The sequence below is a fragment of the Pezoporus wallicus genome, unplaced genomic scaffold (assembly GCF_028554395.1).
Source record: "Pezoporus wallicus isolate ANWC-B61680 ecotype Strahan unplaced genomic scaffold, APGP_CSIRO_Pwel_v1 contig_13933, whole genome shotgun sequence".
Lineage (NCBI taxonomy): Eukaryota > Metazoa > Chordata > Aves > Psittaciformes > Psittacidae > Pezoporus > Pezoporus wallicus.
Genome location: NW_026639281.1, coordinates 13,787 through 27,227, shown reverse-complemented (window position 1 = coordinate 27,227; position 13,441 = coordinate 13,787). Strand labels below are relative to the sequence as shown.

At 42.8% G+C, this 13,441-nt stretch overlaps 1 protein-coding gene across 1 annotated transcript in view; it reads right to left on the bottom strand.

The window, feature by feature from the left end:
- Positions 1-13,441, bottom strand: part of LOC130601782 (nuclear factor of activated T-cells, cytoplasmic 3-like) — a 41,126-nt gene that overhangs the window by 14,709 nt on the left and 12,976 nt on the right. The window contains exons 3-5 of the mRNA XM_057414111.1: positions 2,396-2,595; positions 1,060-1,232; positions 134-274 (exon numbers count right to left, since the gene is read on the bottom strand). Of these exons, the coding sequence (XP_057270094.1) occupies positions 134-274; positions 1,060-1,232; positions 2,396-2,595 (514 nt within the window). The remainder of the gene's footprint in view (positions 1-133; positions 275-1,059; positions 1,233-2,395; positions 2,596-13,441) is intronic.

Here is a 13,441-nt window from a genome sequence, read left to right as displayed (position 1 = left end):
CCAACCTGGAGTTTCGGATTACTCCTTATGACTATTTTTGTTTTACTTTAAAAAAACATCCCTACTTCCTAAAATCAAGCTCAGGCTTGTGGTTTTGGCTTTTTTTTTAAGCAAAAACTAAGATAGCACTTACCTTGCCCTTTTTCAAAAAATATAATTTTGGATTCTGGAAGAAAATTGGATCCTATCACCACCATTTTGTGGCCTCCGTTTACTGAGCAACTGTTGATGCTGTACTTCTCAATCTGAGGGAGTTCTTGAGCAGATCTCTGAGCTTTTAAAAAAAAACAACAATTAAGGGAAAAAGTATTATTCTTAACTTTAATCATAGTGACATGTCTTTTATGATCCTATCTTGAAGAATAGGGGTGAAACCAAACTGACCATCTATTTACATATAAAAATAATATTTTTTGTATTATTTTTGGTTTTAAAATTATGTTGAAATTTTATAAATATAGAAAAGAAACACTAAGGAGCCATGAATCCCAACAGTCTCTACTGTTACAGAAAATTTTATATTTAATTTAAGAATATTAGTTTAAAAATTATTTTACTATTTTATAGAGAAAATTAATTCTAGGAGAAATTCAGCTTGTTTAAGGTCATGTTTTGATTCTTCAGTGCCAGCATTTAACAAATGAACTCTCTAGAAGTTCAGCTGTGCATTAGATAATACTGTATGAAGACAAGTAATGGTATAGACTCTTTTAAATGAAATGGTATTAGTTCTTCCTGAAATTAGTATTTATTTCACAGAGATACATCATATGCCTCTGCTCAGATTCAGGAACCACTGAAGCTGCTAGCTGCGTGACTGCAGTATTAGGTTTAAAGCCTGTAACATTGGTTTTCCTCCAAACCTTCAGGCTGCCACTTGGCAAGTCCCATCTTTCTATAAAGCTGTATTCAGTTTTGGTAATTTAGCTCTTTACACACAATGCCTTTTACACACACTTGTTACATATAAATCTGGCAATAAATATTTTCAGAATGACAATACTACTAACACATGCAGAAAACATGAGTACAAATCATGTACAGTTAAAGCAATCTTACAGCATTCAACAGGTATGGAAGCAGTCTGCAGGGATAAGACTTTTCCACTAGGCTGTGGGATGTGAACACGAAACACAAGCCGCACTCTGGTATTCTTTCTTCCAATATCTGTCTCTCCTTTACGGAGCTCTATATCTGAATTGCGAAGTTTCAAAATACCAGCACAATCGATACTGGAGGTAGGTGAGGACAGAGGGATCAGAAGAGAAATGGAAGAAAATGAATCAAACTACTGCCAAATATACTCTGTAAACCTTTCTTTTGTTAAAGAACAAACAGCATTCTGTTTTACCCCATGTTATGCTATTTTAAATGTTATTTTAAATGTCTGAGACTAAAAGATCTGCTAGTGTCAAAAATGGCAGCAACATTTTGTTTGTTTATCGAAACATTTTGCCGTGTATATGTCTAGCTTCTGCTTTTTTGAACCTTTAAAAGATTATGTGTTATTGTACAATGTTTAACCTTTATAGTAAGCTATTTAACATAATAAACATCATCAAGAGCAAGAGAACTATATTTAGCTCTGCCTTAGGAAGGACCAGAGAATGACAAAAGTGTAGTCATCAAATAGCTCATCAAATAGAATGGTTATTCATATGACACACATACTTTAATCAAGTAATACATATATGTAAACTTGGGAGGAGTATTCTCTTGCACATCATTGTGGGTTCATAGCCTTCAATGGAATTAGCATGAAGTCTGCAACTAGGAAAATTTAGGCTGACTTCAGAAGAAATAATGTGCTATATAAACAAATGATTGTGCTTTGCTCTGTTCCCTGACCGTCCAAGCTAGAATGGAGCTATTTAATTGTTGCTATAACTAACCATTAAACTATTATTTAGCACGTTCTACCTGGCAAGACCTTAAAAGTCAGAATAACACAACTGCTAAAAATAAAATAACCAGAACAAGGAGAAGGCCTACTATGATACCAGAAGTTAAATCACCACATTCAGTCAAGAAAGAAAGAACTAAACTGTATGACTGTATTTTCATAGAAAAAAGTTTTATGTCTTCGTAAAATCAAAGAAAATCTTCACTGCCAGTAACCCACAGTGGAGTCATATGTATGTATGGATTGTATGAGGAAAAGTAATCCCAGAAGTGCTCATCTATTTCCCTGTCAATCTTATGAGCTTCCCTGTCTCTCTCCTCCTTTACTTCTGACTACCTGAACGCTGACACATTTAAATAGATGTGTCTACCTTAACCATGAACCATATTTGCAGAAAATATGCTATTCTACAAGATTTTCTTTCACCTTTGCACAAAAGAAAATAAGAAAAAGGTACATAAAACTACACAGCTAAGTTACGTTGTGACATACCTGGATGACATATTATTTTCAGGAAGAAGTGGTATTTCCAGAACTTTTGTGCTGGCAATTATTATCTCTTGACTAGCTGTTGCAACTGTTTTTCCAGTGATTCGGTGCACCTGGTAGAATGCATGAGGTCTTAAGTACCGATCATCTGCTGTGCCAATGAACAACTGTAGGTATACTGGCTTTTCGCTGTAGCCCAGGAGCTGATGAAAAAGTAGATGTCATATTAAAGTATTAGTTGACTTTTACTGCACTTGCAGAGGCATAATATAAATGCGCAACTAGTACAGAGGCTTAGGAGTCAAAGAGTAGCATTTAATTACAAACTTATTCAGTCTCTTCAAAAATCAGAAAACAGTACAGGCATCTGTCTGTCCTCCAGTACAATTATCAGGAACAACATTTACCAGAACAAACTAATATCAAAATACTTTTATTACTTTCAGACCTCTCAATACCTCTGTACAGGATTTCTACAGCAAAGTGACTGGTGTGTTTCTGATACTGATTTTAATCAAAGCCAAATTACCAATTGTACAAAGATACACCTAGCTTACAGAAATACAAAAACTGTTTTGAAGTTTAGTTTTTCTATTACAGAATGTGGTAGTGAGTTTTATTAAAATTAAGAGGTTCGGTGAATGAAATGTGCTCTGACCCCACCACCCCCATCTTGGAAGTTAGACGCAGGGACTGTGAGAATGAAGACCTTGGGCCCACAGTAGGAGAGGATCTGGTTCGAGACCATCTTAAAAATCTGAACATACACAAGTCCATGGGACCTGATGAAATCCATCCGTGGGTCCTGAAGGAGCTGGCGAATGAAGTTGCTAAGCCACTGGCCATCATATTTGAAAAATCATGGCAGTCAGGAGAAGTTCCCGATGACAGGAGAAAGGGAAATATAACCCCCATTTTCAAGAAGGGGAAAATGGATGACCCGGGGAATTACAGACCAGTCAGTCTCATCTCTGTGCCTGTCAAAATCCTGGAGCAGATTCTCCTGGCACATGAAAAACAACAAGGTGATTGTTGACAGCCAGCATGGCTTCACTAAGGGGAAATCCTGCCTGACCAATTTGGTGGTCTTCTATGATGGGGCTACGGAAATGATGGACAGGGGTAGAGCAGTTGATGTCATCTACCTGGACTTGTGTAAAGCGTTCCGACACTGTCCCACACGGCATCCTTGTCTCTAAATTGGAGAGACATCAATTTGATGGATGGACCACTCAGTGGATAAAGAACTGGCTGGATGGCCACACACAAAGAGTTGTGGTCAATGGCTCAATGTCCAGCTGGAGACCAGTAACGAGTGGTGTCCCTCAGGGATCAGTGTTGGTACTGGTCTGCTTCATCATCTTCGTTGCTGACATGGACAGTGGGATTGAGTGCGCCCTCAGCAAGTTTGCCGATGACACCAAGCTGCGTGGTTCAGTTGATACACTGGAGGTAATGAATGCCATCCAGAGGGACCTCAACACGCTTGTGAGGTGGGCTGATGCCAACCTCATGAAGTTTAACCATGACAAGTGCAAGGTCCTACACCTGGGTCGGAGCAATCCCAGGCACAGCTACAGGTTGGGAAGAAAAGAGATTCAGAGCAGCCCTGTGGAGAAGGACTTGGGGATGTTGGTCAATGAGAAAATGAACATGAGCTGGCAGTGTGCACTCACAGCCCAGAAAGCCAACCGTATCCTGGGCTGCATCAAAAGAAGCGTGACTAACAGGTCGAAGGAGGTGATCCTGTCCCTCTACTCTGCTCTTGTGAGACCTCACCTGGAGTATTGTGTGCTGTTCTGGTGTCCTCAACATAAAAAGGACATGGAACTGTTGGAACAAGTCCAGAGGAGGGCCATGAGGATGATCAGGGGACTGGAGCACCTCCTGTATGAAGACAGGCTGAGAAAGTTGGGGCTGTTCAACCTGGATAAGAGAAGGCTGCGTGGAGACCTCATAGCAGCCTTCCAGTATCTGAAGGGGGCCTATAGGGATGTTGGGGTGGGACTCTTTATTAGGGACTGTAGCAACAGGACAAGGGGTAACAGCTTAAAACTTAAACAGGGGAAGTTTAGATTGGATATAAGGAGGAAATTCTTTCCTGTTAGGGTGGTGAGGCACTGGAATGGGTTGCCCAGGGAGGTTGTGAATGCTCCATCCCTGGGAGTTTTCAAGAGCAGGTTGGACGAAGCCTTGGGTGACATGATTTAGTGTGAGATGTCCCTGCCCATGGCAGGGGGGTTGGAACTAGATGATATTAAGGTCCTTTCCAACCCTAACTATTCTATGATTCTATGTTAGGACAAAGAAAATTTAATTCATAACTAGATCATGTATGGTTTAACTTTTGGCAAATTAAATTCATTAAAAACCAAAACTGGGTAAATGTTAATTCATGCATTTTTCCTTTTGTTAAATATAAGACTAACCACCAATGCACTTGGTTGTCATAAAACCACCTGTTGCTTGAGCTAAAAGTGGTAATTCTAGGCAAAAAAACACATTGAAACATCAGGATAAAAGTTAACAAACTCTAAAGTAAAATGCTAGTTTTATGATAGTACATTGGTAACAATTATCCACATGATTTAAAGAAACAAATTTAAACAACCATAACATGCAATTTTAAATCTGAAACCTATACAATGTCTTACACATCCATGAAATCCGCTTCCCCTTCCTGCAGCCGGCAGACTGATGCACATGCAAGTTATGCAATTTCTAAAAAGTAATGAAGCAAATTTACATTTCATCCACTAGGACATCAACTGATGTTTAAAGGGAGGGAGGGCCAGACAGTCATTATTTAAATGTGGTTTTGTCATGTCAATATTTTTGTCTTTAGGGAAGAGTTATTTGGTAACACAACAATATTATCCAAGCTCTTTACATAACTAACACTTAAAGACCACAAAAACCACAATTTAACCTACTTCGAAGAGTAATTGAACAATGGCAGTCAGCAGTACAAAAAAGCAAAGCACACCGGCATGCAGGAATCAGAAGCACCGCTGCGGATTCCTTGTACCTTGATGCTTTACTATTGGCAGGAAGATGTATGTATGCTAAATGAATGCCTGTTTTCTATATTCAAGTTACCTACCAGTCTCATCAGTATTATTAGAACTTTCTCAATCGAGAACAGAAATTTGATTTCCAACAAAGTCTGGAAATTTACATAGCAATTCTTGAAGCTTTCAGAGGATGAACAGGGGGCTGGAGCACCTCCCATATGAAGACAAGCTGAGAAAGTTGGGGCTGTTCAGCTTGGAGAAGAGAAGGCTGTGTGGAGACCTCATAGCAGCCATCCAGTATCTGAGGGTGGCCTACAAGGATGCTGGGGAGGGCCTCCTCATTAGGGACTGTAGTGATAGAACAAGGGGTAATGGGTTCAAACTTAAACAGAGGAAGTTTAGATTAAATATAAGGAAGAAGTTCTTTACTGTGAGGGTGGTGAGGCACTGGAACAGGTTGCCCAAGGAAGTTGAGAATACTCCATCCCTGGAGGTGTTCAAGCTCAGGTTGCACAGAGCCTTGGGTGACATGGTTTAGTGTGAGGTGTCCCTGACCATAGTTAAAATAATTCACCCTTATGTTGCCAGTCTAAATCCATCTGAGCCACTTCAGTCTTAGCAGCTTGATCCACCTGTTGGTTATTCTGGTATTTCTCAGTGGCCCAACTCTTGGGTACATGAGCATCTACATGGGGTACCTTCACCACCAGGTTCTGAACCTGGGCAGCGATATCTTTCCACAGTGCAGCAGCCCAGATGGGTTTACCTCTGAATTGCCAGTTGCTCTGTTTCCATTGTTGCAATGACCCCCACAGGGTATTTGCCATCATCCATGAGTCAGTATAAAGTACTGGCCATTTTACTTGTTCAGCAATGTCCAAGGCCAGATGGATGGCTTTCACCTCGGCAAGTTGACTCGATTCACCCTCTCCTTCAATAGTTTCTGCAGCTTGTCGTAGGGGGCTCCAGACAGCTGCTTTCCATCTCCAATGCTTTCCCACAATCTGGCAGGACCCATCAGTAAACAAGGCATACTGATTTTTACTTTCTGACAGTTTATTATATGGTGGGGCCTCTTCAGCACGCATCACCTCCTCCTCTGGTGACATTCCAAAGTCTTTGCTCTCTGGCCAGTCCATGATGACTTCTAGAATTCCTGGACGACTGGGATTTCCTATTCGAGCTCATTGTGTATTTAGTGTAGCCCACTTACTCCGTGTAGCATCATTTGCATGATGTGTAGAGGAACATCCAGCCCAACACAGGCAACTGGGGTGCCAGGAGGAGCTGTGATTCAGTGTCAAACACTTCTGAAGCAGTTCAAACCCCTTTATAGGCTGCCAGTATCTCTTTTTCAGTGGGAGCATAGCTGGCCTCAAATACTCTGTAGGCCTGACTCCAAAAGCCAAGGGGTCGACCTCGACTCTCCCCATGGAGCTTTCTGCCAGAGCCTCCAGTAGGACCATTCTCCCTGGCTGCAGTGGAAAGCACATTTTTCACATCTTGCTCTGTCAAGACTGGTCCAAGTTCTACTGCATGAACTCTCTCTCGTTTAATTTGTTTAAAGTTTGTTGTTGCCCAGGGACCCATTTGAAATCATTCTTCTTCTGGGTCATGTAATAGAGAGGGTTTATGATGAGGCTGTAATTTGTGATGTACAATCTCCAGATGGGTTTACCTCTACGTTGCCAGTTGCTCTGCTTCCATCGTTGCACCACCCCCACAGGACATTTGCCACCATCCATGAGTCAGTATACAGATAAAGCAAAACAAATTCCTTTAATGCAAATATTAGAGCAAGACAAGCACCCAAGGGAAAAAAAGAAAGTTAAAAAATTGAATGCAGTTCACAAAAGCTCAGCAGACACTTGTCAGCTAGAATCTCTCAAGTTTCTGCCCTCATTAATGATGTGTTAAATTTCAGTTCCAGCACCTTGGGTTGTGAAAATTGTTCCTATGTCTCCATAACTAAAGCAACACAATGCTCAACATGAAGAAATGTGCCTGGCCAACTTCCAGGTTCCAGACTAGTCCAGGCATCCACAATTTTCTCTAGATTGCAACACAGACTTCCCTGATAAACACTTCACCTTGCCTCTACTGTGCTACAAAATCTAGCAGGTATGACAATAGGAGAAAGTTGGAGTTCGTTAGGCCATGGTATTGTGATGACAAGGAAAACACTGAGCAACTTTGTAGGGAATATGAAAGTTGGATGACGAGCTCTGATTAAGAATGGAAATGGAAGGATAAGGAAAGATATTCAAAAAGAGATGGGATACAGATAACCAGCCTTTGTTTGGAGGGAGAGAAAGGAAAGATACAAAGTCTAAAGAGGAAAAAAGAAAGAATGAAAAATTTCAATATAAGCTATTAGAGAAGAAGCAGAGTTTGATAAATAGCCCAAAGAATAAGATTAGGAGTCAGAGTGAGAGAAGAAATTCATCAAATGAAAAGCCTAGAGGGATGAAAATCCTTAGGCAAGGAAAGTGAAGCAGATAGTCCAAGACATTTAAATACCGCTGGTAATCTTCACTTATATAGATATAGAATCATAGAATCATAGAATGGTTAGGGTTGGAAAGGACATTAAGATCTGTCCAACCTGGACTTGAACACCGCCAGGGATGGAGCATTCACAACTTCCCTGGGAAAAACATTCCAGGGCCTCACCACCCTTACAGTAAAGAACTTCCGACTCATATCCAATCTAAACTTCCCCTGCTTAAGTTTTAAGCTGTTACCCCTTGTCCTGTTGCTACAGTCCCTAATAAAGAGTCCCACCCCAACATCCCTATAGGCCCCCTTCAGATACTGGAAGGCTGCTATGAGGTCTCCACGCAGCCTTCTCTTGTCCAGGTTGAACAGCCCCAACTTTCTCAGCCTGTCTTCATACAGGAGGTGCTCCAGTCCCCTGATCATCCTCATGGCCCTCCTCTGGACTTGTTCCAACAGTTCCATGTCCTTTTTATGTTGAGGACACCAGAACAGCACACAGTACTCCAGGTGAGGTCTCACAAGAGCAGAGTAGAGGGGCAGGATCACCTCCTTCAACCTGCTAGTCACGCTCCTTTTGATGCAGCACAGGATACGGTTAGCTTTCTGGGCTGTGAGTGCACACTGCTGGCTCATGTTCATTTTCTCATTGACCAACACCCGCAAGTCCTTCTCAACAGGGCTGCTCTGAATCTCTTCTCTTCCCAACCTGTAGATGTACCTGGGGTTGCTCCGACTCAAGTGTAGGACCTTGCACCTGCCATGGTTAAACTTCATGAGGTTGGCATCAGCCCACCTTGATAAGCATGTCAAGGTCCCTCTGGATAGCATTCCTTCCCACCAGCGTATCAACTGAACAACATAGCTTGTTGTCATCTGCAAACCTCCTGAGGGCGCACTCAATCCCACTGTCCATGTCAGCGACGAAGATGTTGAAGCAGACCGGTCCCAACACCGATCCCTGAGGGAAACCACTTGTTACTGGTCTCCAGCCGGACATTGAGCCATTGACCACAACTCTTTGTGTGTGGCCATCCAGCCAGTTCTTTATCCACCTAGTGGTACACCTATCAAATTTATGTCTCTCCTATTTAAAAACAAGGATGCCGTGCGGGACAGTGTTGAATGCTTTGCACAGGTCCAAGTAGATGACATCAACTGCTCTACCCCTGTCCATCATTTCCGCAGCCCCATCAAAGAAAACCACCAAATTGGTCAGGCAGTATTTCCCCTTAGTGAAGCCATGCTGGCTGTCACCAACCACCTTGTTGTTTTTCATGTGCCTTACCATGCCTTCCAGGAGAATCTGCTCCAGGATTTTGACAGGCACAGAGATGAGACTGACTGGTCTGTAATTCCCCGGGTCATCCATTTTCCCCTTCTTGAAAATGGGGGTTATATTTCCCTTTCTCCAGTCATCAGGAACTTTTCCTGACTGCCATGATTTTTCAAATATGATGCCCAGTGACTTAGCAACTTCATTCGCCAACTCCTTCAGCACCTGCAGATAGATTTCATCAGGTCCCATGGACTTGCATACATTCAGGATCTTAAGATGGTCTCGAACCACATCCTCTCCCACAGTGGGCCCAAGGTCTTCATTCTCACAGTCCCTGCATCTGCCCTCCAAGACTTGGGCAGTGAGATCAGAGCATTTGCCAGTGAAGAACGAGGCAAAGAAGTCATTCAGAACCTCAGCCTTCTAAAAATCCAAGGTAGCCAGTTCTCCCAAAGGCTTCCTAAGGGGGCCTATGTTGTTCCTAGTCTGTCTTTTATTTCCAATGTACCTATAGAAACCCTTCCTGTTATCTTTCACATCCCTAGTCAAGTTTAATTCTAACTGGGCCTTACCTTTCCTAACCTGGTCCCTAGCTTCCCAAACAACATCCTTGTATTCTTCCCAGGCCACCTGTTCTTGCTTCCACCTTTTATAAGCCTCTTTTTTCCCTCAAAGTTTCCTCAGCAGCTCCTTATCCATCCAACGAGGTCTCCTGGCCCTCCTGCTGCACTTCCTTCGAATTGGAACACAACACTACTGTTGTAGCTTGTAGCAGGTGATCCTTGAATATCAACCAACAGTCTTGGGCCCCCCTGCCCTCTCGGGCTTTTTCCCTTGGAACCTTACTAAGCAGGTTCCTGAAGAGGCCAAAGTCTGCTCTCTTGAAGTCCAGGGGAGTGAGCTTGCTGCACGCTCTTCTCACTGTCCTGAGGATCTCTAATTTGACCTTCTCATGACTGTTGCAACCAAGGCTGCCCTGGAGAGTCACATTTCCAACAAACCCTTCCCTGTTGGTGAGCACAAGGTCAAGCATGGCACCTCTCCTTGTCAGCTCCTCTATTACTTGCAGAAGGAAGTTGTCTTCCACACAATCGAGGAACCTCCTGGATTATTTCTGCCGGGCCGTACCGTCACTCCAACAGATATCAGGGTGGTTGAAGTCCCCCATGAGGACAAAGGCCTGTGAGCGTGAGGCTGTTCTTATCTCTCTATAGAATGCTTCATCCACAGAGTCCTCTTGATCAGGCGGTCTTTAACAGATCCCTACAGTAATGTCTCCCATAGCTATTCTCCCTTAAACCCTGACCCACAAACTCTCTGTTGACTGCTCACCTGTCCCCAGACAGAATTCCATACTCTCCAGCCTATCCCTAACATAAATAGCAACTCTCCCTCCCCGTCTGCCAGGCCTGTCTTTTCTAAAGACAGTAACCTTCCATTCCAACACTCCAGTCATAGGAGCCATCCCACCATGTTTCTGTGATGCCTATTATATCATACCCCTGTAGACGTGCACACATTTCTACTTCCTCTTGTTTGTTCCCCATGCTACAGGTGTTTGTATAGAGGCATCTGAGCCGAGCTCCAAAGAAAGCTGGCTCATTGGCTGTAGTGGCTGGAATATCTCTGCATTGCTCTGAGCATTTATTATAGGTGCTGGCAACTGACTGGGTGTGTTGGGATGGAATGATACCAAACTCTCCCAATAAATCTAGTTCAAAGCTTTCTTGACCAGCCTGGCAAGCCTCCTATCAAAACCGCTCTTCCCCTTAGACCAGCTCCAGCAGCCTCCAGTAGACCTGGCCTCCTAGACTGAGCTCCATGCTCTAGATACCCAAACCCCTGACTATAGCACCACCCTTCTAACTATTTATTAACCTGGCCAATCCTCCTAGCCTTTTTAAGGTCCCCCCTTTATCACAGAGAATTGATGAAAAGACTATATGAGCTCCAGAGCCCTTAACCAACTCTCCCAGGGTTCTGTAGCCCTTCTTAATATTCTCCAGGCTACTGCTATCTATATCACTAGCACCCACATGGATCACTAGAAGTGGGTAATAGTCAGTGGGACTTATTAGCCCTGCCCATTGTGCACCCTCGCCTCAAGAGACCAGTGCAGGCGCTCTCTACACTCCGAGCTCTGCACTGCAGCCTCCCTTCTCATCGGCTCTGTCTGGGTGCCTACTCTGGCCACCGCCAGGGCAGCCAGAGCAGAGTTCCCAGACCGGGCCCTGGTCATAAGGTGAATGCTCACCATCCCACTCTCTTGCCCAGACAAACTGCCGTGCAAACTGTCTCGACCTGCTCTGTTTGCCGCGCAAACTGCCTCGAGCTCAGCTCCAGGTCGCTTGCGCTCCCTGGGGCAGGTTTTTAACCAGTCAGGGCTGATTCCGCTCCTCCTGGTGCCACCCTTTGTGAGTCAGCTGCTCGCGTAACTGAGCTGCTGGCTTCTGGGCAAGTCCTGTCGAGGACTTGATGCTCCCTCGGTGGCCCTTGCTGCTGTGAACTGAGGCTCCTGGATGCTGAGCTTCCCTCTGCTCAAGTGTTGAAGGCATCCTCTCTTGAGCTACTTACCTCAGCAATTATATATATAACAGTTCTATAACATTAGAGGTGTTCCAAACCTGATGTAATTATAAAGCATGACAGAATTTAATTGCCAGAGAGGAGGAATAAACTATAAAAAGAAAAAAATAACATGTTTATACTACAGTATGAATGGGGACTGATTATGCCAATCCCATGAGCATTTTGCATCTGATCTCATATAGTGGTGAGTTATTTCCAACCACTGGAATAGGGTAAGTAGATCAAATACATTTTTAAAGTATAGACTGCTATAGTGAAAGATTAAGGACTGAAACCCTGTCTGACATTTTGCTGGAAGAGGAAATATTATGGATTATATCCCAGATTCGGGGGAAAAGATAAACCCTACTGTAACCTAGATGCCATCAGATTATTTTTTTCCTTTCCTATTTGTCTTATAAATATTTTATAACTGTTTTCTGATCTGCCTTATAAATGAACAGTTAAATATTATCTGAACCTGGACTAGGATTAAGATAAAGACTATTAAGCAGCATTGAGGTGAATACAGAGATATTGCTTTCACCCAAGAATATGACAAACTGATAAATCAAGGCAACTTAAGAAGTCCTACAGTTCCTTGGCACAATCTTCCCCATGCCCAGTGAATGAGAAGGTGGATTCCCTTTTAAGCTTCATGAGCCATCTGTCACCGTAGATATTAAAGGAGACATCAGTGACTATCCCTAACTAGTCCAGAAGTCTTCCCAGCCTAGAGTAAGATATTGTGTACACACCTGAACTCCAGAAGTCATAGAGAAACATGTCACAGCTTGCGCAGACAGTTATACCTGCATATGTCAAACCCACACATGCTTCCCTTCAAAGAGAATATGACAGCAAAGCTTTCTTATGAGAGCCAAGCCCGATTTACCAGGACCTTACATCTAACTCTGAGCTCAACAATAACTGGACGGTATTTGCAAAGTATTTAAATCATACACTTTAGATGCCATTAGCATTTGAAATATTTAGCATTAGCTAAGGAACCCAGCCAAAGCAACAAGTAATGGAAGGTACCAGTTATCAAAACAGTCAGTACATCACCACCCTCTGTTAGCCAGATGAGTACTGTTGCCTGCACTACTGGATTTTCTTGAAACTCAGAAGAGGGTAGAGTGAAAGAGGGTAGATTTATATTATGTATTAGAAAAAATAAAATTCTTCCCTGGGAGTGTGGGGAGGCATTGACACAGGCTGCCAAGAGAAGATGTGGCTGCTCCATCCCTGGCAGTGTTCAAGTCCAGGTTGGATGGGGCTTGGAGCAACCTGGTCTAGTGGAACACGGCAACATGGTCAAATGTGAGGTGAACTAGATGATCTTTAAGGTCCCTTACAACCCATTCTATGATTCTGTGATTGAAACTGTCCTAAGAGACAATAAATCTTGTATGATTCTGGAACTGACATCCAAAACAAAACAAAAACAAAACAAACACCACCCCCCCCAAAAAAAAGGGCAAGAAAAACTCCTACTTGCCTTTATAGATAACCAGTCCAAATCTAATGAAATTAGGTGATACCTTGCTTTTTAAAGACAATAGCTACCATTACACTGTGAGTAATAACCTTTGGTTCATGCTAAAAAGAGTCAAGTTTAATTTACTCCAAACATTTAAGTGAAAGTTAACAGAATGTATGGGTACCATTTCATAGAAATAACCTAACAAA